Below are 22,838 nucleotides of genomic sequence, written 5' to 3' on the forward strand. Positions count from 1 at the left end.
GTACCATTCCCCTCCTTATTGAGGCTTTATGCAACCTTTGCAGTGCAGTTCTTACTTAATCTCCTCTGAGAAGCCTTCATGGGAACCACCAGCTCCTCCCTCCTGCCTGGGCATTCTCCCCCAGACTCCAGGAATTGGCTTTTTCCTCTTTACCTCCAGTGCATCTTTGATTTCTCCATCACCAAACTTTATTCATTGTTCTGTAAAGGCCCATTAATGTTTTTGTTGCTTTGTGAGGGTTGCACCCTACTCAACTCTACATCCCAAAGCCAGTGTGGTCGGTAATTGAAGGCATTGAGTAGTAGATGGATGGATGGTTGGATAGATGGATGGATGGGTGGATTGATGGATGTGTGGGTGGATGGATGGATGGATGAATGGTTGGATGGATGAATAATAACTGGAAAAAGGAAAACTGAGTCATGGATCATGTGGAACCACAGGGAAAAACCTGAACTAAAACTGGGGCCTTCTGCAATGAGAAGATCTGACCAGTTAGTTATTAGAAGAAGGAATGTGGCTACTTAGGACTTACATCTGTGTAGTGGAAATTATGAACAACTATGTATATAAACAGTCCTGTACATGATGCTCAAGGTAACTGCTGAACAAACTCATAGCTCCCCAGGGTACCCTGATTCTTCTCCATTTCCAAAGTCCTAAATTAACAAACCACTTTGGGACTGGATAAAACATGGTTCTCACCTATTACACTTTAGTATGAAAAAGATTCACTGGTGTATAAATTTAAAATCAAGCTCCCTAGACCCCATCCTCAGAGATTCTGATAAAATCAGCCTGGGACAGGCTCAATGATTTGTAAAGAGGTTAAAAGTGCAAATCCTGTCTCTACCCAATCCACTCTGTGTGACCTTAGGTTGTGTCTTAATTCTTCATCTCTGAAGTGGAGAAAATAATAGTTCCTCTTCATAGGACTTTGGTGAGTGAAGATGGCAATAAGAAGAGTCTGACATGGGGAGGTGCTCACAAAAGGTCCCTGCAATCATTGCTGTCATTATCCATATCCTTATCCATATCCATACCACCACCATTACCACAATCATCTTCTTCATCAAGGATTCTAGATCAGTGGTTCTTAATCCTAGCTGCCTAATAAAATCACCCAGGAAATTTGAAAACAGATCCTAATAGACTTCTGGAGTGGATCTCAGGGAGCGGCATTATTTTAAAGCATCCCGAGTCTCCACTGCGTTGTCACAGTTGGGACCCAGCAGGCCCTAGACCGGCACTTCTCAAACTTGAACGTGCACATGAATCACCGAGAGATCTTACAAAAATGCAGATCCTGACTCAGTAGGTTTCAGGCTAGCTGAGCATCTGCATTTCCACCGTGATGCTGGTGTTGCTGTGCACAGACCCCTCTGTGAGTGCAGCTCCTGAGCCCAAGCAGACGTGGTGGGCACACGGCTTCTTCAGGGGTTTGATGTCAATACGGGGACCAATTGTGATGGATGCCATGTGGCTCCTGGTTACACCCGGGCCTGTCACATGCCTCGTGCCACACTCTGTCTGGAAGCTCCCCCAGTTTGTCACTAACACTGCCAAACCCTGGGAGGAGACACAGGCAGGCTCGCTCTGACTTCTCTGATAAGATATGTCAAATGAACATTCATTACTGTCCCAGGAGCCCTTTCAGAAGGCATTTAAGGAAATGCCACACACTTAGCACTCTAAAGATTTCAAAGCTCAGGGTCATCGTTTTACCCATAAAAGGGCCATTTGTGTGTGTGTGTCTAAACTGCTAAGCCAATTGCTCTGCTGAGTGGGAATAGTATTGTCGCCTCTGTTTTTGGCACTAATGACTTGTGTGTTTTCTAGACATCATTAAATACCAAAGTCCCTGGCCCTCGATTTGGTCCAGGTATAGTGACTCAGAGGTCTCCAGTCACACTGGGCAGGGGAGGGAGTGGAAGGTTACAATCAGAGCCGGCTAACAGAGGATGTTAATTCTCCAAGACTGCGTTGGCATCTTGCAAACTCATTGTGATTTCCTCAAAGCAGCCCCGTCCAAGGTTTAAGTTGTCAGCGAGGCCCTCGCTGCTGAGTATATGACTGGACTCACAGCATCCTGAAATCACCCCAGAAATGAAGCCAAGAGCAGCTTCACTTATCTCGCGTGAACTTTTGGCTGCATGTTGATTAGGCAAAATTATGAGTTATTTGAATACCTGATTACAAAGACTCTTACTGTTTACGTGGCAAACCAATCCTTTGGATTTTCATTTCATATTTTATGATTCATAAGATCTAGAGTCAATACTAATTATATCTTTTAGAAGGCATGCATTATTTATCATCCTCATTGCCAGAATAATAAAGGCCAAGACAGACCTTTCCACGTAGCCCATAAGGTAGATATTATTAGCCTCAGGTTACTTAGAATGAACTTGAGGCACAGGGAAGGTAAGCACCTTGCCCAGGGTCCCCCATCTAGTAAATACAGAGCTGGTATGTGAGCCGAGCACCCTATCCTGGCAACGCTCTCAGCCGCGGCACCGGACCCCTCTCGTAGGAATGTTGCTGTTCGGCGTTTACGAGAGTGCTTGGTACTGCCAGGCACCGGGCCCAGGGCTCCACATGGATTGTCTCCTTTCACCCTCGAGATACCTGTATGGGTTAGGCACTATTAATTTCGTTTTCCAATGGAGGAATCTGATCTTGGAGAAATGATATAACTGGGTTTGAGCCAAGGGCTCATGTCCCCTCTCCTCAGTCCCCTGCCGCTCCTTCTCCAACCTGGAGTGAAGGCTTTCTGAGTCTGTCCATGTGACAGTTCCCTCAGTGCCCACTCCTGTCCACTCTGCCAAAGTCCCTTTGCCATGTAAGGTAACATGGATCAGCACGTGGATCAGCATGTGATTCCAGGATCAGCCCGTGGATCAGCATGTCAACATCTTTGGAGGCCATCATTCTGTCTACCACTACCACCTTCCATGTCAACCCTCTCTCATGTCAACCCCATGCGATTCTTCAGCTGGTCTCCTGCTTGAATCTTCTCTCTCTCCTGCCTCCTCCAAGGCAGCCGGAATGATCTGTTACTTTTTTTTTTAATGTTTATTTATTTATTTAGAAAGAGAGAGAGAGTGCAAGCGGGAGAGGCAAAGAGAGAGGGAGAGAGAAAATCCCAAGCAGGATCTGAGCTGTTAACACAGAGCCCAATGTGGGGCTTGATCTCACGAACTCATGACATCATGACCTGAGCCAAAATGAAGAGTCAGATGCTTAACCAACTGAGCCACCCAGGCATCCCCAGAGTGATCTTTTAAAATATAAATACGTTCCTTCACACCTTGTCCATACCTTCCTGAGGCCGTGCTCTGACCAGGCCACTCTCTGTCCTCCTTTCCCACAACTATCACCTCACTCCCTTTGCCCCTGCCACACCGGTCTCCTTGCTGCCTCTCCAAGGTGCTGAGCACAGCCGTGTCCCATCACAGAGGCTTTCCGTTGCCTGCTCCCTCTGCCCGGGACACTGGTCCCTTGATATTTACATGGTTCTGTCACTCACTCCATTCAGGTTTCTCTGATAGAGTGTCACTTATTCATCCCCACACCACTCTCTCCTCTTAGTGTGGTTAGTTTTCCTCAGAACATTTCTGAAGTTATGTTGTAGATTTCCCTGCTTTTCATGTCTCTCTCCCTTCCCTGGAATGTAAGTCTTGTTCTCTGCTGATCCCCAGGACCTGGGACAACGCTTGGTGAGAAGTGTGTGCCCAATACTTGGACCAGGAAGGATGGAAAGGAGGGAGGGAGGGAGGAAGGCAGGCAGGCAGGCAGACCAACAGGCATACAGACAGACAAAGGGATGGGAAAAAAGAAAGAAAGGCATGGTGGAAGAAACTGACTTAGTTGATTCCCCTTTTTATGGTTGTATCTGAGGTCTTATCCCTTCAGAAGGATGATGATCCAAGCACCTCAAAATGAAAGAAATCACTTTTACTCTTTTAATTGCATATTATTTATAATGCAGTTAACCGCCGCCCCCCCCCCACATTGAAATAGCCCCACTCGGGTACAAGCTTCCAACAGCACAAGGCTGTTACTTGATATTATTACATCTGCCACCTAGAAGCTGGGTGGAAGCTCTCTGTGTCTCAGTGTCCTTGTCTGTAAAATGGGTATAATAATGCAGCCCGTATAGGGCTATTAGGAGGATTACATCAATTAATGCTTGCAAATCACTTAGAAGGGATCCAGGGACAGAATAAGCATCATGTACATGTTTATAAATTTAAAAAACCAAAATTTTACCCTTAAATTCAAGCTATTCTCTCTAACACTCCTTTCAAACCTTTATTTAATTTAGCAAGACATTTGGAAACGTTCAGCTTTTTACTTAAATCAATCTGTTTCTGCTTTCTTACAAATCAGGAAAGCACTCTTTCATATTTCTGTTAAAGTAAAATGGCAAAGTGTATCTTTGCCCGTTTTTTTTTTTTTTTTTTTTTTTCTGACAATGGTCATATTCTTACCAAATGTCTCTTCTACGGACTAGGGCTGTTAACGACGTTTTTTAAAATAATGGGATTATCAAGTTTAGGATTTCACTTGCTCAGACTGTTTTACTTCAATCCTTCAGACTGCCCTGAAGTCATCCTAAAAGACACTGTCATTTGCCTGGCTTTCCAGGGTGCTGGGGTTTGAAATCTGCCACTTCATTTGCTGCTTGCCTCACCACCTTGGACAGGCTGCTTCCCCCTTATTAAGGAAAAGCCTGCTCCATTTGTTTTGGCTCCAACCAACCTAACAGTGTCTTTAATTCAGCGACGGGCTGTTTTCCTTGGAAGTTAGAGAGTCCAGTGGTTTTGGGTCAAGCTCGAATTCTTGCTGGTAGTTCCAAACTGGAAGTCAAATGACTTCCCTCAGCAGTGGTGGAGGCAAGAAAGTGGGGCCAGCCTTGGAAAGTAGATTTTGAATATTGTAGGCTATTCATAACGGTGCCTGATGAAGTACAGCCTAATGCTGTTCGAGGGTGATATGGACAAATCAGTTCATTATTCTGTTCAAACGCATGGTCCTGATACCTGTATTTGTTTTGATAGAAAGCAGTTTCAAGCTAATCCTAGGAGTCAAGAATAGATTGAAAGATTACCTGCTGTATACAGATGCAGGACAGATCTTTTCAGGGGAGATCAAGTGAAGGCCATTCTAGAAGGACTAAAGGCTGGATAGACATTGGTCAGAGGAAGTTTCAGGTTGGGAGAGAGAGAGAGAGAGAGAGAGAGGTAGCTCATGCCCAGGGAGAGGGTTCATTGGCCCAGTGCCTTTTCTCTGCCAAGAGCTGTGATTTGGAACAAAGGAAGGCAGCTCTCAGAGCCAATAGCAAGCAGCTTGGGCAGCTGTTGTCTAGGTCAGGGGCATGATGAGGCTACGCATGAGTTCTCCAGACTTCCCGCACTCTTGCATTAATAACCAAGGTGAGCTTCTTGGATCTTGGAGATAAATCTTTTCTCTTGTCTCTCTCAATTGTTCTGATATTCTAGGTTCCAGAGCAGAGAATTTTTTTTTTTTTTAAACCAGAGGTCCATGGATCTTCTCAGGGTATCCATGGAAGAATTCAAAAGGTTCCTGAAAGCTCAGAAATTGTCCACAAAATGTTGTATGCATATGCATTTCCCTGGGAAACATCCCCTACTTCCTACCAGATTCTCAAAATTCTGTGATTTGCCCTCCCGCAAAGCTTAGGATCACTGTTCAAGATGGTAACATATATCACTTTAGAACACTTTGCACTTTTCTCTCTTTCAGTCTCTCATGATATGTGCAGACTTTGGCAAAGCCAAAGTGTTATGAAAAAGTTTGCACACCATCAGAAGACCTTGGATAGCAAACTCTAGTGGTAAGGGTAGTCGAGAGCCTTCACGAGCAGCTCTAATCTGAAGGGCCATATGGGCAGACGTAGTGTCTTAGTCAGCTGTGAGCTGCTATAACAAATGACCATAAGGTGCTTAAACAACAAACAACGTTTCCTTACAGTTCTGGAGGCTGAAGTCCAAGATTAGGGTGCAGATAGACTGCGTTCCTAGTGAGGAACCTCTTCCTGGTTTGCAGATGGCTGTCTTCTCACTGTGTCCTCATATGGTGGAGAAGGAGAGGAAAGCAAACTCTCTAATGCCTCCTGTTCTAAGGGCACTAATCCCATCACAAGGGCTCCACTCTCATGACCCAATTACTTCTCAAAAGCCCTGTCTCCATCACATTGGAGATTAGGGTATCGATATATGGATTTTGGGGGACACAAGCCTGCAGTCCATAGTACCCGGGGCTGGCCCAAACAAGCAACTCAGGAGCCTTCCCTCGAACACAGGCACATCCAGGCAAAACTATCCAGACTGATACAGGTATCAATGAATAAATAGGATTATGCTCATAATAATAAAACTATTCACTGACCACCTACAATATGTCGGGAGCTTTGGATACCTTACCTCATTTGATGGTCACAATAATCTCATGAAATGGATACTATTATCTTTCCCATTCTACAGATAAAATAACTTAAGCTCAAAGAAGTCGTATAAATTTCTCAAGGTCATTATGTGGTAGAACTGGTATTTAAGGCCAGGGTTGTCCAACCCATGCTTCCTCCCAACTTAAGTAGCTTTGTGACATGCCAACAACCATCATGGCAGCCTGAGGGATACTGATTAATTTAAGGTCTCCTTCAGGGCTCTGATTTTATGATTTTTAAAGTTAACTGAAAGAATCACAAATCAAGCAATCAATTTGTAAGTCACACACTATGTTAGGAATTAGGAGGGATAACCAATTTTCTTCCCAAAGGGACCGCCAGGCATACCCTGAGGGGCTGGGATTTCTGGAACTCTGTGGAGTTAACAAGAGGAGACTTGGAAAGTTAGAAAAGCGAGGGGGAGGCTACATTCCAGACATAGCATATGGTATGAGAAAGCACCAAATTTGGAGTGGGACAAACAGATGAAGAAGGTGTCAAGTTCTCTGGGGAGGAGTAGAGAGTAGGAGAGGCTATACACAGGGTAAAGCTTGACAAGATGCTGGGGTGACTTAGCTGAGCCTCAAATAAAGGAGAACCATCCCAGAAGCCAAGGGGCCTCCCCTCCCCCATCCTAACAAAGGGATATTTCCACAAGACAAGGGGGGACCGAGTCCCAGATGGAAGCTGACTGCCTGTTCTGTAGGGAAGTCTTCGCTTCTAGCAGAGAACTCTCCAGTCATAGGAAAACCTATCTGAGTGGCAAGGACTGGTCCATTTGCAAACCATGGCCCACTGAGGGCTTGACTCGGAGACGAGTGAACAGTAAGGAGTTAGAGGAGGAGAGTGGTAATTGAGTGGGAAGAAGAGAGATCACAAAGGACTGAGAGAGGGCGCGGCTGAGTCCCAGCACAGGCAAAACCATCTTGTATCTGTTATGGGTGCATAACACTTAATGCAACTCAGATTATGAATGCAACAACCTCCTTCTCCCCCACCCCCTATCCTAAGAAAGTTGCCCCAGGAGGGAACATGTCTGGAATGGCACCGCCACGGAAGGCAAGCTCAACTTTGCGTCAAAAGCAGCCCTGCCAGCCTCCCCGCTACTTTTCCCATGGGGACAGACACTGCGTTCTTTGGGGGAGGCCTGGAGAGCTGCTGAGTGTCCACTACCTGAAGGGCTGGGCCAGGCATGGGAGCTCATGAGAGTCGGGAACCGCTTTCTCCGACACACAAGATCAAACGTCTTGTTGGGAGCTCACATGCTTCTCAGAAATGGAGGGCACATCTGCTCTAATGAAAACATGTCCCTTTGTGAAGTCGCATGGACTCCATCCTCGGAGCCTCCAGAGGGGCGATCTTCCCTGTGCTGGAGCTCCCCCAGTGCTCCTGGCTCCCAGTCAAGCATCCGCCTCTGTGTCGGCTCTTTTTCCACCTCCACCTCCCCAAGTATGCCTTCCCCTCTAGTGGGTTAAATTTAGCTCTGAATGAATGCAGAAAGGAGAACACATTCATGTAAACACAGATCAAGTAGCTTTCAAATATAGGCTCGACACATACAATTGGCACAAAAGATCCAAGCTTTTCTGTTTCCTTCTCTTTCTCTCTGCTTTTCCTGTCTTATCGTCAGACCCCTACACACTTTTCTGCATTTAGTGAAGCTAGTTAAATATATAGCTCGGAATGTGGGGCTGTTTGTCTTTGGACCAGAGAAAGCAGAATCACTTGAGTGATTGAGGAACATCAGGAGTCAATGAGAGTCCTAGGTGGTGGTGATCATTTTCATTTATTGATTTGATGGTCTTAGAAGCCCATCAGAAACTTGGAAGCCTCTTTTGTCTCATGTATTAACAGGGTTTTTTCTCCCGTGGACCAAGCCTGTGGCTGCTACAGTGTTGCACAGATCTGCAAATATTTCCCCGCTGACCAGCCATTATGTCCCTAAGTCCCTAACTTTGAGGTCACCCCTTTCCCTGTAGTCCTTCACACTCACAGAGCATTTATAGTTCTCAGAATACTTTCTCATTCATGAGTTCCTTTCATCTTTATAAGAACCTTGTGAGGTAGTTAGCTGTCCCTCTTCCCAGTTTACAAACAGAAAGCCTCAGTGCAGAGAAGTTAAGTGACTTGTTTGAGGTCACACAGTGAGTGGCAGAATTAGGATTAGGACCTAAGATCGACACTTTTTCTTATGCTCTTTCCAATCTACCTTGAGCTGCTTTGGGGAAAGGCACTTTGTCCAGGGGGCCCCATCTGGGAGAGTTGGATTTCATAAACATTTGCTAGCGTATGGAGGGTGAGTAATCATGTGAGATTGAGACCCCAGACCTTCCAAAGGGCATCATGCGGGCTTAGCATCTAAACGTGGTAGGGGCTGAAGCTAAGCTTTCCCAATATGATTACTCATTCTCCAACCAGGAGAGCACACAGGACTGAACTGATAGGCCATTGTCGCTTCCCGGCCAGCACCACAGGACATCTCTCTCCTGTCAGTAGTGCTGACTTCCAGAATGTGTACAGCATTATCGAGTCATGGCTAACAATGAAAGTGTCGACGGCCACACTGCAACAAGGGATTCCAAGCTGACAGGGCACATCGTGATCATTGTACTAAGGCAAACTAGACTGGCCCCTAAGCTCTCTGAGAAGCCAATGACCCAATTGTGTCTGCTGGCATTACATAACCAGACTGGCCTTCCCAAAGACTTTTTCCCTTTGTAGCTAATTTGTACCCAAACCTAGAATCAACTCCACCGAAGAGCACCTTTAATACCTAGGTATGTAGCTCTCTTCCCAAACATCCCCAAATCAAGCTTGTTTTCCATCTTTTCCTAGGACTTCATCCATCTCTTCTTAAGCATTTCCTTCTCATTCCTTCTTATTTATAATTATTAAATTGATTCAGTCCAAAAGATATGACTGTAAGTGTCTATGAATCATTAAAAAAAGAGCCTGGTAATGACGTTTCTAGACAACAAATGACAGAGCAGAATCCCCCTCTATGAGAAAATACAAGTACCAACTAATGTGAGGAATTTTAAGAATAATAATAATTCACCCCCTTTCTTAAAAAAATGCCTACATAAAAGGATGGATAAAACCAAGTCACTCACTTGGTCCCGTCTATGACATTATTAATGAAGCAACATCGGGTTGAGTAATTAGGACCTACTGGTTCTGGAGCAGCTGCTGTGGTCACTCTTTTCAGTATTTTATGCTGATGCCCTGATCTCTCACAACACCCCAATGAGGTTAAAGTTATCATCCCATGTTAAAGAGAAGGAAAGGGCACCTAAAAGAATTCAAAGGGTGTAGTCGATGAATCTCTGGGCTGGGATTCACACTTGTCCGTAGAGTTCATGCCTTTTTTCTGTGTAACACCCACCTACTACTTCCTAATCCCACTTTTCAAAACTGTTATCAGTAACAGGATTATTATGAGCCAACATGTGAGTATCAAGCAAGACAAATGTAGAATGATCCTTAACTACCCTGCTCTAATTCCCATATACCTTCCTTATACCACTTCATTTCCTCTCGTGAAATGATGCTGACCCACAGCATCAGTCAGCTGACATGTCCAGAGTGAACCAAGAGAAAAGGAAGCCATCAAACTAAGATACTAACGTTCACTTCTAGATAGATTTCCAACTGCTCATTTTGAATCTTCCATGTACAGAGCCTAGTCAACATATATCTTAAGTGACATCCAGCCTAATCTTGGTTGGTTCTGTTTTCTAACTTCTCTTTCTTGCCCCATGGAAACTCTCTAGATGAATCTATCATTCGAATCACATAGAGAAACACAGCACATACTTGAAATCCCATCAACTTTCCTAAATTGTTCACAACCAAAGGAGCAAAAAGCCTCCAACCACCGTTCCCCTCCTTTTGATTCTGTGCAGAGCTACCACATATGTTTTGAATGACTACATATTCTACAAGACCCTAAAAGGCAAAAGAGAGCTCATACGAATACAAACACTGTGGAGGACCCGGGCATTCCTTTTAAAATTACTTTTGTCAAGAGAAAGCTTCAGGTTACTCTGAAATTTCACGCTCCTAGCTTCCACTTAACAAGACTTTAACTTTTACTCACTCAACGGGTCTTGGCAAGTCATTTCCCTCTCAGTTTACAGGGCTCCTGTTTTCCCCCCAGGGGAGTAGGCTGTGTTCATCTGTGGTTCCCAAAGGACTCATGCTCTAAAATAGACTGAAACTTTTATTAATAAAACATCTATTTTGCAAATCTAGCATTCCGTATTCTCTCCATGTAATGCTTTGGAATGCAGCATCTATCAGAAAAACCATTAAACAATACGGGTAGTGCTTACACAACACAATTTAATATCCCAGCATGAACTAGTGATTCGTTACACACATTCTGCACCATTGTAATAGATCTTTCCAGATTGTAAATGTGTGGAAGACAACAAGTCACCAATATTAGCACTGGACTATGAGTTCTTTGTGATATCAAGCCATAGCCTAATGTTTAGTACAGAATAGCTACACAATAAAAGTTTATGAAAGAAGTGGCATAATTTGGGTTAGAAATGTCTGTGTTTGTAATGGATTCAATGATTTTTCAAATTCTAAAATGTAGAGATTTGAAGGCAGCCGTGCTGTGAGAGGAGAAGATGTTTTCCCTCTGCTCTGTGGCCAAGCATCAGCCATTCATTTCACAAGCCTTCCTGTTTCACTTAGGATTCTTAGTGACAAGCAATAGAAACTGATTCCAGTTGATAGGAGCAGAGAAGGCAGGAACTGAAAGTGTATTCACAGAATAGCCGAGAAGGCTAGAGAAGGGGGCTTGGACAATGGGCAGGACCAAAGGTGAGCTACCAGCCTGAAAGAATTCTGGGATGCTGTGTCTTCAAGATCCTGGGCAGATGCTCATGCCTGACTGAGCCCAGATCGCATGCCATATTGTCGCTTCTGTGGGATCTGGGGAAGCAAGTGTCTGGTATTTCCCAGGTTCTATGATGAGAGGTGGCTCTCAACTCTCACTATGGCTTGTGATATGGGAATTCCCCAAAGAGGAAAGGGGTTTGCAAATTGGGCATCCAAACAACATCAGTCGGCTACACCTCCACCTGGACAAAACCCCAGGGTTCAGCATTCTGAATCTCATCTCTCCTTTGACTTTTTGCCATACCTGCCTTGACAGTCTTCAACGCTGAGTAAACACACAACCAGTGTGTATCATGGGTCTTAGGTAGTTAGAAACCACTGAGGAGGTATACACAATTGGTCACGAATCTTTTGTCTATTTCTAGTAAACTCAGTACAGTGGTTCTAAACCCATCCCTAACCCCTACCTCACCCCATAGGAATTTATTTCTATATATGTTCAGGGAAATGTGCTCCAGGAAATTTTGATGCAAACTTCTGGTTGGGAACCATGTCTCAATATTTCCCATTTTCCACAGCTTCTTTACAAATCATTTCTGTTCTCTTGAAGTCCCCCACCCCACCTCCACCCCAATGATCCTTCCATTAGGTGGGAAAACAAAGCCACGTGTCACACACTCAACTTTTCTCTCCTTCATCTTAAAGTTTCTTCTTGTTTCTACCCATTCCATCCTCCTGCCCTGCTTAATTACTCCTTCCTTCCAAGGCTACCAGTGCTCATGGTCTAATCTGAGACTTAATACTTATTTTCCCTTCTGATCGTGTCTTTGGCCTCACTTTCCTGATGCCAAAATTCCCTTCATTCCAGAAACATTTCAAGTCTTATCTGACCTAACGACCCTTTAACTTGACCCTGCTTCCCATAGACCACCTTCCTGTTCCTCCAATCACCTTCATCTTTCATATCCAAAGATCTGAAAGGAGTGGTTTATACTCATAGATGCTTTCCCTTTACTTTTCATTCGTTCTCAACTCCCTATAATCACTTCCGGGCTGACTTTCCACACACACACACATTACTGTCCCAATGTCACCTATGGCTTCCTGACTGCCCAAGCCAATAGCCTCTTCTTAGTCTGCATCCTTCTTGACCTCTCAGAAGCATCTGACCCTTTTGAAAACCCCTTTTCTCCTGTTGTGGCTTTTGATACAAACACCCCTCCTGATTTTTCCTTCTGCTTCTCAGATGATATTTCTCAGACTCCTTTACTGGGCTTTCTTTCCTCCTCCTTCCCCTCTTCCTCCTCCTCCTCCTCCTCCTTCTCTTCTGAGAGAGAGAGAGAGAGAGAGAGAGAAAGAGAGAGCATGAGCAGGGGAGAGGGGTGGGAGGCAGGGAGGGAGGGAGAGAGAGAGAGAGGGAGAATCTTAAGCAGGGTCGACACTTGGCACAGAGCCTGACATAGGCCTCCATCCCACGACCCTGGGATCATCACCTGAGCCAAAATCAAGAGTCGATGCTCAACCACCCAGGTGCCACTCTTCTCTTCTTGTTCTGTTTTCTCACTCTGGCCATTCTCATTTCTTTAGCTATAACCTCAAAATAGATGACACCCAAATTTATATCCCCAATCCTGATTCTTTTCACCTGTGATTCAGAGTTTTCCAACTGGTCATTTCCAACAGGTGACCAGGCTCTTCTCCCATCCCATCTCCCTTCTTTACTCCTTTAAAAAAATTTTTTTTGTGGTAAAATATACATGACATGAAATTTACCATTTAAACAAATTTTAAATGTACAGTCCAGTTCTTATTCATTACTTGCTTATTACAGGGGTCTGCTCCACCCCCCCCCCCCCAACCGTATCACTTGCTGAACCTGTGCTGAGTGCTAAAGAGCATGGGCTCTGGAGAGTCTGATCTGAGTTTAAATCTCAGCTTTATGGCTCTGGCTGAGTCTCTCAACCTCATGGGCCTCACTTTTCTCATCTTGTTACTCTCCACTATTGTTGGGTACACAGTCACTCTGCTGAAGCAATAACAGCTTGGTTTATTTGTGAGCAAACACCCTGGAAAGAACTTGTCCTGTGGGAGCTGGTGCTGGAAGTGAGGAGAAAATGAAGTATTTGAAGAAAGGGATAGATCTCAGCCAGAAAGTAGGAGTTCTGGATATATATTGGAGTGAGAATGTGGAATCTGGCATTGGCTTCGATTTATGACACAGACACAGCTCCACCCACACCCGTTATGAAAAGGAAGAGAAAACAATCAATCAGTAAAACTGTTTTGGGGACTAACTTCAGTCTTCGGGCAGAGGAGTAATTGCTCATCAAGTGACAGGTAAAACCTCTGTGAAAGTTGAAAAGGCAATTTAGTTGAATTGCAAGAATTTGCCCAGGAAAGAGGTGATTTGGGGAAATTTGATGTGCATGCCTTTTAAAATGCCTTTCAAGTCCTGTGTTTATAGAATCATCAAGGGTCTATAGAGGTCACATTGCCTTTTTTTTTTTTCTTCAGTGTTTATGATTTCATTTTATACAGGAAAGCTTACTTATGAATGTTCGGAATTTTAGCAGGTCCCTCCTGAATATTAAGAAGTATTTCTTTTGTTTTTAGCATTTATTTCCTTTTGGACTGGGTCTGATCCATCTTTCACATTCAGCCCAGGGCCTGTCGCAAAAGATGCACTTCAGTACTATTTAAAGAATAGGTGAAGCATTTCAGTGACCAGATCCCACTTGCCCTTTCCAAGACGGCATACGGAAGAAAAGACTCAACGTTTCAGCCCAGAATGTCACAGGATAATGATCAGGACAGATTGCCCTTTACAAAGCACCTTTATATAGTTTATCTCATTAATCACTGGGGAGACTCCATTTTTCAGATGAGGAAACTGAGGTTCAGAGCGGTTAAGTGAGCTGCCCACGGTTTCACAGCTAAGTTGTGAAGCCCCGCCTGGTGGAGCTCCGAAGGCTACAAACTCTCTGCTGTCTTCCTAAGTCGCATTTGGCCACACAGAGGGGTGGCCTGTTTTGAGCTATACCCTGCCCTCCGTCCACTTGACGTTCGAGGACCTCGCCATCTAAGGCATGCGGGCGAGGCAGCCCTTCCCTACTGGAAACGTCCTCACGTGAAGCCCAAGTATCTGGCATGCGCTAGAAGGCGGCCAGAACACTCAGTGGCCACAGCCCACACGTCACAGTTCGCGCTCGGGGCCCCGCTTTCTGCCTCAGGCCCCTCTGTTGGCTGGCACTGGCGCCACCTCGCCCTGCCCGGACTCAGCGCGCGTCCACCCCGGAGCCGGCCGTGCGCCCTAGCCTCTCGCCGTGAGCCCTCGCCCCAGGTGCCCACCCGCACGCGCGCTCCCCGTCCGCGCCTTGGGGACCCCACCTCCCCCGCCGCGACAGCCCGCCGTCTCCTGCCCGCCTAGAGCCAAGGGGGGCGGCGGCCGCAGGTCCCCCACACCCCAGGGGCGGAGCGAGGCGCCGAGACGTCAGGGCGGAGGACCAGCGCGGGGCGGGCGCGCCCTCCCGGCGGCTGCCCGTGGCCCACGTCCCCGACTGGCGCGGCCGCGGGCGGCCGGGAGCTGTGCAGTTAGCGGCGGCGCTGGGGCGCAGCCAGGCGGGCGGGGGCCGGAGGCTGAGCCGGCGAGCCAGCCGTGCGCACAGCTCTGCCCGCCACCCCAAGAGCGGATCCTCGGCCGCCCCTCGGCTCTCGCCGGGCTTCTAGCGCAGCCCCTCGGGGTGCCCATCCATTTCCTCAGGTCACTACAGCGTGTGTTTTGTTTTTCTTTTTCCCCTCCCTGTGTGCCCTTCTCCAGGATGGCAGAGGCGGAATTGCACAAGGAAAGGCTGCAAGCCATAGCAGTAAGTCCACTTTCATTTTATTTCCTTGCTCTATTGTCTGGGATGGAAGGGGACCCCGAGTGTTTTGGGGCCATCGACGTTCCGGCACAGTAGCCGCAAGGCATGTGTTTGGGGGATAAAAGTCTGTCAAGGCTCAGCTACATTGCCTTTTCTTTTATTACGTCTGTAGACAGAAACCCCCAGGGCGCGCTTTGGGCTGGGGATTTGAATGTGGAAGATTGGCTTAGAAATAAAATGCTTGCTACTGGGCTTTGGGAAAAGACCGAACAGACGCATGGGGGTGGGCTTGGGGGGAAGGGGCGATTCCTGGAATATTATCACCCAGTGATCCCTACTACTCTGACTGCATACCCTGGAGAACCAAGAGAACGGCGACCTGAGCGGTGGCTGCCACCCTTCTTGTGGAAGCTGTTCGGTCTCCTAAGTGGGAAACCAGCAGTCAGCTCCACTGCCAGCCACGCGGTAGAAACCTCCTCCTGAAACCGGGGCGTTAATTTCCCCTGTGCTGTTTGATATTGACAAGGACGCTGGCACAAGCCTCCATCCGGGCGGGATCTGGGGACTTCTGCTGACGACTGGGTCCTGGGCATAATGTTCCAAGAAAGCATCCTTCTTAAGGGGGTGGATAATCTGAAACCTGTTTTTAGCATACAAAGGCACAACCAGTTTTGGCAAAGTTTACATGCACTTTCAGAAAAGTGTACCCTCGTGCATCTTGAGTACAAAAGAGAACTTTCTGGGACTGTGTAGATTTGAGCAATCTTGCCACAGTGTTGCCAATGATCCACAGATGTGGTATTTTCACTGGAGCCACCACAGCTGGATTATATATTTCCTTTGCAGATGAGGGAATGATTACTGCTGCTATATGAAATAATAACAATTAAAAGAGAAGGCCTGTTAACATACTGGCATAAAAGAGTCTCCAGACGTTCTTCTACCTAAGTACCTTTTTTTTTTTTTTTTTTTTTTGGTCCAGGAGTTCTCTGGAAACACATATAAATTTGTTGGAGAAACGATGTGTAATGTTTTGGAAGCAAAGTATATTAAAGTGTTTTCAAAATCCTTTGGACAGGTTCTTCATAGGGAAAATGCATACAGGCCCTTCTCTTTAAAAGAAGCATTTGATATGATTTCCGTAGCACTGAGAACCTCTTTATCAACGACTTCAAATCTGAAATGTCTTGGAGATTTTACCACTGAAGTGAGAGGGACATTTGTTGGCAATGTTGAAATGCTATGGTTTTTTTTGCCTGTTGGGCAATTTTTGAACTTGGTCTTCAGAACTCAGGAAAGTTTTTTTTTTTTTTTTTTCCTTTCCCTTTCCCTCTGTGCATGTGTATCTTGATGGTTAATGAAGTTGTTTATGGTTTCTAAACCTAGTGGCAAGGCAGTGTGGCCATTGTGTCACGAACTTGGTAAGAATGGAGATATTCAGTTATTGGTGCCAAGTAGCTGGTGGGTGTTTTATATAAACTGAATAATAGGCTGCTTTAACCGCCCATGAAGTGACTGCTCCAGAGAACGTTCAGTTGCTCCCATAGGCTGTGGGAAGGTTTCCAACAGTTGTCACATTTTCTGCTTTTGCGTGACCAGCTCTACTGGATGCCTGAGGAACAGCTGAGCTCTATGAGAGGTCTTGCTCTCTGAACAGGGAGCCAGTAGAGCTCACACTGGGGTCACCCCTTTCCAAATGGAGTTGGGTGATCCCAGCAGGGGCCAAGTGGATTTTCAAGAAAGATCCAGCCAGTAGTTTGGAATTCTCTTGACTATATGATTAGTACACGCACAAATACTTGTGCATATTCAGTTGTGGAATTGAGTTTGTCCTGTACTTAGGAGGATGTTGATGATTCTCATGAACATATCAGCCTCAATTAATGTATGTGTTTTTATTGGTTCAGATACTCTCAGTGAAATGACTGTGTGTGTGTGTGTGTGTGTGTGTGTGTGAGAGAGAGAGAGAGAGAGAGAGAGAGAGAGAGAGAGAGAGAAGTGAGGGGGCAGTGGGTCTTGAGACCATATCAATAAATCATTCTATGCTACACTTTGGCCTAGTGCACACTCTCCAAATTCGGCAAACCGTGACTCTCTCTGCCACCTTCCTAGAGTTCTCAGGGAACCTTCGGGAGCTCACAAGCCTGCCTCTGGAGCCTAGCGCTCCTGAAGTATGTCTGGAGATGTGAAAGAGGAAGAGAATAAGTCCCTTTCTCTTCACCAACTTGGGCTACTCTCCAAGAGGCAGAGCAGACAGATGAGGATTCTAGTCTGTAGGGTCTTGGGCTGTTGTTAGCCTGGACCACTGTTCCTTCATCTGTTAAATGAGCTCATGAGTTCTACTCATGGGCTGGTTGTAAGGTTTAGATATGATGCAGGTGAAGTACCAGGCATGTGGTTGTCATTAGATGATGTCGAGGCAGAGTCCCCACTTCCTATCTGCAGTGCTACCCTGTTCCGTGAGGGTTAGAGACAATACCTCTGAAGCAGGAAGAGTCTGAGAAGCCTTTAAAACTTTGCCCTTTAATTCTGAATAAAGGCCAGGGCTGTGTCCAGCGTCAGTTCCTCTAGCTGCTTCAGACACAGGCCCAGAGCTGCCACTCGAGGATTTATCCATCCATTCATTAGCAGGTGCCCACAGAGCGCCTCCTCTGGGAAGGTACTATCAATACCAAAAAGTCAGTGTCCCCAAGTCTCAGCCATCAGATGGAAGATATTACTTTTTACACACTTACATCCTGAAAGAACGTCCTGTGACCCATTTGTCACATGGTAGTCTGGGATTTTGTTTTTTTAACCCACTAGAGAATAAAGTACTCAGAGACTATGGTACTGTAATTGATTTTTTCCAGTTGAATCCAGAGCCTAATCAACGAGAAAAGATGAATCTCATCCTACTTCCTGACAGAAGAAGAACAAGTCCATCTTTGACAACTGTCTCTACTCCCAGGCACTCCTTCCATCTGTAGGGACACTCCCAAAGCTATAATAGTAGGAGATAGCAAACTGCCTCTGTAGCAGAATTAATGTGAATAATAATTCTAGGGAATTACAGTACAATTGCCATTTATTGAACATTATCTATTCAACAAGGTACTGTGTGATCTGCTTTTTTGTTGTTGTTGTTAAACCTTAAGTTGTTAATAGTCTGGGGGCGCCTGGGTGGCCCAGTCGTTTAAGCGTCCAACTTTGGCTCAGGTCATGATCTCAAGGTTGGTGGGTTCGAGCCCCCACGTCACTCGGTGTTGACAGCTCAGAGCCTGGAGTCTGCTTCAGATTCTGTGTCTCCCTCTCTCTCTGCCCCTCCCTGCTCGGTCTTTGTCTCTCTCTGTCTCTCAAAAATGAATAAACGTTAAAAAAGATGAAAAAAATCTAATGGAGAAACACACATAAACAGTTACTATGTAGTGCCAAGAGCACTTACGCAAATGAGCACTCCTGTGGAGCATGTTACCTAACCTCAAGGAGCTGTGGAACATTCTTCGGATGGGAGACGTTGGAGCAAGTCCTGAAGACTGGGCAAGATAAAATATAATCACCTCCTGGTTAGCAGAAGATATTTATTTATTTATTTGTTTATTGTTTGTTTATTATGTATTTGGAACCGTTAATAAGAGAAAGGGAAAGCCAAAGGCATGTAGGAGTTAAGTCGGTAGCTGAAGGCGCAAACTCGGTAATAAGACTAAAGTGCATTTTAACACACCTTATGTCATTTAATGCGAGTAAACCGATGAGGTAGGAATCACTGTGTTTACCCAGATTTTATAGGTAAAGAGCCCAACATTAACAGATAGTGTCAAAGCCAGGATTTGAACCCACACTTCAGGGTGCTGGAGCCCCTGTATTGCTGCCTGGATGACTGCCCTGAATTGCTACCCCTAAGACAGTGGCCCATCTTCTGCTTTTCCTACGAGCACACTGTGCAGGTGGTTCCAACAACCTCAGGGTGAGCCAGCGAGGGAGAAGCAGACTGATCCAGTAGCACTGGGAAAGGCCAAGGCAAACCAGGAGGCCCACATCCTTTTGAGCGTCTTCCAAGCTGGGTTTCGGTGCATGGAGAGATCTGATGTGAGTTCTGACGGAATGAGTAACGCTCCTTTGGGGAAGAAGCTACTGTGTCTCAATGGAAATCAACTTTGGGAGAGGATGTTATGTCTGTGCATCCGGGAGGAAGATGGCCTTCCCTGGACCTGTGGGAAGATAACTAAATGTTGCAGAGGTCGTCTTGGGCCAAAGCCCCCGGAGCCATATGGACAAGGCCTGGGGCCTGTACTGGGGACCAACACGAGCATGTCCCCTTGTGCTAAAAATATGAAAGTCCCATCCAATCTACACAGGCTTTTTATTTTTTTTTTCAACGTTTATTTATTTTTGAGACAGAGAGAGACAGAGCATGAATGGGGGAGGGTCAGAGAGAGGGAGACACAGAATCCGAAACAGGCTCCAGGCTCTGAGCTGTAAGCACAGAGCCCGATGCGGGGCTTGAACTCACGGACCGTGAGATCATGACCTGAGCCGAAGTCGGCCGCTTAACCGACTGAGCCACCCAGGCGCCCCTACACAGGCTTTTTAGAGAATTTTGTCATTTAATAAGAACCTACTCTGTGGAATAATAAAAATGGTCTTTTGCATTTGTACACCAGTATGTGATTTATAAAAACCGGCACTGGTTACCTCAATTCTGAGCTGTGTGGGGCAGGTCTTGTTACCTCCACTTTACAAATGACTCTACAGAGGTATCCAAGCCCGCACAGTGAGATGTGGAAGAGACATGTTGAGGCCAGTCCCTCCTGAATCCTGATCCCTTGTGTTAGTGGCACATCTCGCTTGGAGGGGTGCCCTGATGGGGTCGGGGGAAGCTGCCACAAGGATCGTTTGAGCTAGAGTCCCACAGTCAGGAGGAGAGGGATGACCTTGAGGACATGTGGGCCTGGATGTGCCTCTGTGGAATGTGCCCTTTTGGGGATCTCACTTTGGGCTCCTCTGCCTCTTGAGACTTTCACGCAGAGAGCACAGTTAGTGGGCCTGTGGCTCCCACCTGCTCCCATTCTCTGTCCCGAGAAGGCCTGGATGTCGGTGGGTGGCTTAGCCTGGCTGTGCCCTGCACTTGCAGAGAAACACTTCTGGCATTTCCTTGCGTTCATGTCTCCATGCCTCTTCCTGCCGTGAAATGATAAGGGTTAGAGTGTGGAACTAGGGGCAGAGGGGGCCAATCAGCCTGCTTTTGATCCAGGCCACTTAGGTTGGTCTGCATAGCCTGGGAAGAAGTCCTTCCTGCAGTTTACATGTGATCCCCGTCCAGTCCAGCTTCCCAAGCCAGGGACCCCTCAGAGGGTTTAGACACTCAAACCCCAAGCCCTCTAGTAAAACAATGGATTCTTGTGGGGACCATCCCTGTACATGTCCCTTGTGAATCTGTGTCACTGGCAGGTGACAGCAAAGGAATGAAGAAACAAAGATCCTGACCACTCGTTTGTTTCTTCCTCCATCTCAGAAACAAGGGTGATACCGTGCTTCTAAAATTTCAAGTTCAGGCCTACACGATGGTTTGCTCCAGATACTGGTGCTGAGGAAGTGTTCACCCCAGCTGAATCTGCGGGGCCACCCAGGAGATAGGTGCCGCTTTGGGCTCGTTTAGGGTCATTGCCAGGTCTGAGGGTGCCAAGGCAAGCCTTATACAAACATGCGCCAGGGTCATACACCTCTCTGGCCACTTATTTGGACCTCTGAGTATTTCAGGCTTTAGCCTCTTGGGACAAAGAGCAGCTACTCTGGCAAGGGCCCCGAGACATACAGCAGCCTTCGTTAAAAAGTCGTCGTTAAAAAAGCCAAGCAGGTGGACTTGTGGAGTATGATTTGTCAATGTTTAGGGGAAACCAGGGCTCAGTATTGGTGCTTGTGCATTTCTTTGGGGCTGCCCAACACTTTTGGGACCCCTGCTGTTGGTCCTTTGAACTACCCGCATTTCATCACTGATCCCCTTTGGGAGTGTTCAACTCTCTTGACAATAATCACTATGTGGTGTGACATCGGTCATCATGTGGTGTGACATTGACTGAGACAGCGCATTGGCACTGATGCATGGAGACACTGGACAGTGGCCTCCTGGACTAGCAGTGACTCGCATGGTCTGGTGAGTTATGAGCAGGGATTCTGGTATCCTAAAGCCTTGACTCAAGTCCTGGCTTTTCTGTTAACATCTCTATGTCCTCACCTCACCGTCTCTTGGTTTCCTCATCTGTAAGATGCGGATAATCATAATACCTACCTCATGGAATTGTCGTGAAGGTTATTTGAGAAATTTCATGGGAAATGCCCAGAGCAAGGATATAGAAAGCACCCAAAGTTCTCTGTTTGTATGTGAATCAACAAATCAGAACTCGTGGATCCTTAAACAGAAAATGGACACAAAGAGTGAAAGATGAATTCTACTAACTTCAACATTTTAGCCAAACTGGGAAATTTCAGATGACTATGGTAGCTACTGAGCATTTCCAGTGCAGGAGGATACTACTAATAATGAAAAGGGTTGTGTATAGTGGATAGGAGGTGCAAATTTCAAAGCTCCAAGGGCTAACAGGTAATGTAAAGGAGTGACACAGACCGAGTGGGCAATCGTGAGGACTTGGAAAGCAGACGCCTCTTCGCAGTTAGGACACGGTAAATTTATACCATGTGGGAACATGGAATGTATGTTGTCACATCAACTCATTTTCACCGGAAGCAGGAAATCTGCTTTTCGAAAATGTGAGATCTCCCTTTAAAAGAGAACTAGTTTCAACACTTTTAAAAAATTTGTGGACAAAACAAAATTCCTTTGAGTCAACAGGTCGACCTTGTGTGACCTCCAGATGTAGGTAGAACTTTGAACTTAACAATATGCTTTTCTTATGCATGGACTTATTTGGATTTCACAAGGATATTGTGGAAGTAATATTATCAGCATCCCCCTCGGTGTTTTTCACCAGGGCTTTGTGAGTTTGGTGTCCAAATGTTTGGATTGTTGGAAAAATAGTGCATATTTACTGTCTCTTCTGATATTAAGTGAGCTCTTGTAATCATTGACATTATGGTAACCCAGAATATTCACATCTTGGTGAGTGGCTGCTCTTTCAAAATTAACAGAAAAATTGTAGACAATCAGTACCTTGATGTGGGAAATTCCTGTTAGAGAAGAATCTTTAAGAATACAATATTCGAATCTGACGCCCTCACATATATCACCCAGGGTGTTTAGGTGATTTCAATTTATTATCAGCCTCAAGTAATAGACAATATAGGGAGACCCAGCTGGACTTAGAACTTCGTAATAGCGGCAACTGGCATCGAACATAGACATTTTAACAGATATGGTGTAGAACAGTGATTCTCAAACTTTAATGCATTAGGATTATCCAAGAGCTCCTTAAAACACAGGTTGCTGGATCCCGCTCCCAGGGTGTTTGATTCAGCAGGTCTAGGGCAGGGCCTGCTAATTTGCCTTTCTAACAAGTCCCCAAGCGATGCTTTCCCAGCTGCAGCTGCTCTTCTGGGGAGTACAAGTGGAGAATCTCTGGTGAAGGGCTAGATTAATGGTAAAGGAAGATCGTGGCCTGGGTCTTGATCAGTGCCACATTCCCATTGGGACATGTCCGGGAGTTTGTGAGGTGTGG

At 45.9% G+C, this 22,838-nt stretch overlaps 1 protein-coding gene across 7 annotated transcripts in view; it reads left to right on the plus strand.

The window, feature by feature from the left end:
• The window catches only part of PALM2AKAP2 (PALM2 and AKAP2 fusion), a 443,327-nt gene that overhangs the window by 100,406 nt on the left and 320,083 nt on the right, over positions 1-22,838 (plus strand). For 6 of the 7 annotated variants that reach the window (XM_049635971.1, XM_049635954.1, XM_049635979.1 and 3 more), the window contains exon 2: positions 15,144-15,189. In XM_049635971.1, coding sequence (XP_049491928.1) covers positions 15,144-15,189 — 46 coding nt within the window. Of the gene's footprint in view, positions 1-14,677; positions 15,190-22,838 lie in introns of those variants that run through there. The other variant, XM_049635944.1, reaches the window with a different exon arrangement.

The sequence above is a fragment of the Panthera uncia genome, chromosome D4 (assembly GCF_023721935.1).
Source record: "Panthera uncia isolate 11264 chromosome D4, Puncia_PCG_1.0, whole genome shotgun sequence".
NCBI classification, from domain to species: domain Eukaryota; kingdom Metazoa; phylum Chordata; class Mammalia; order Carnivora; family Felidae; genus Panthera; species Panthera uncia.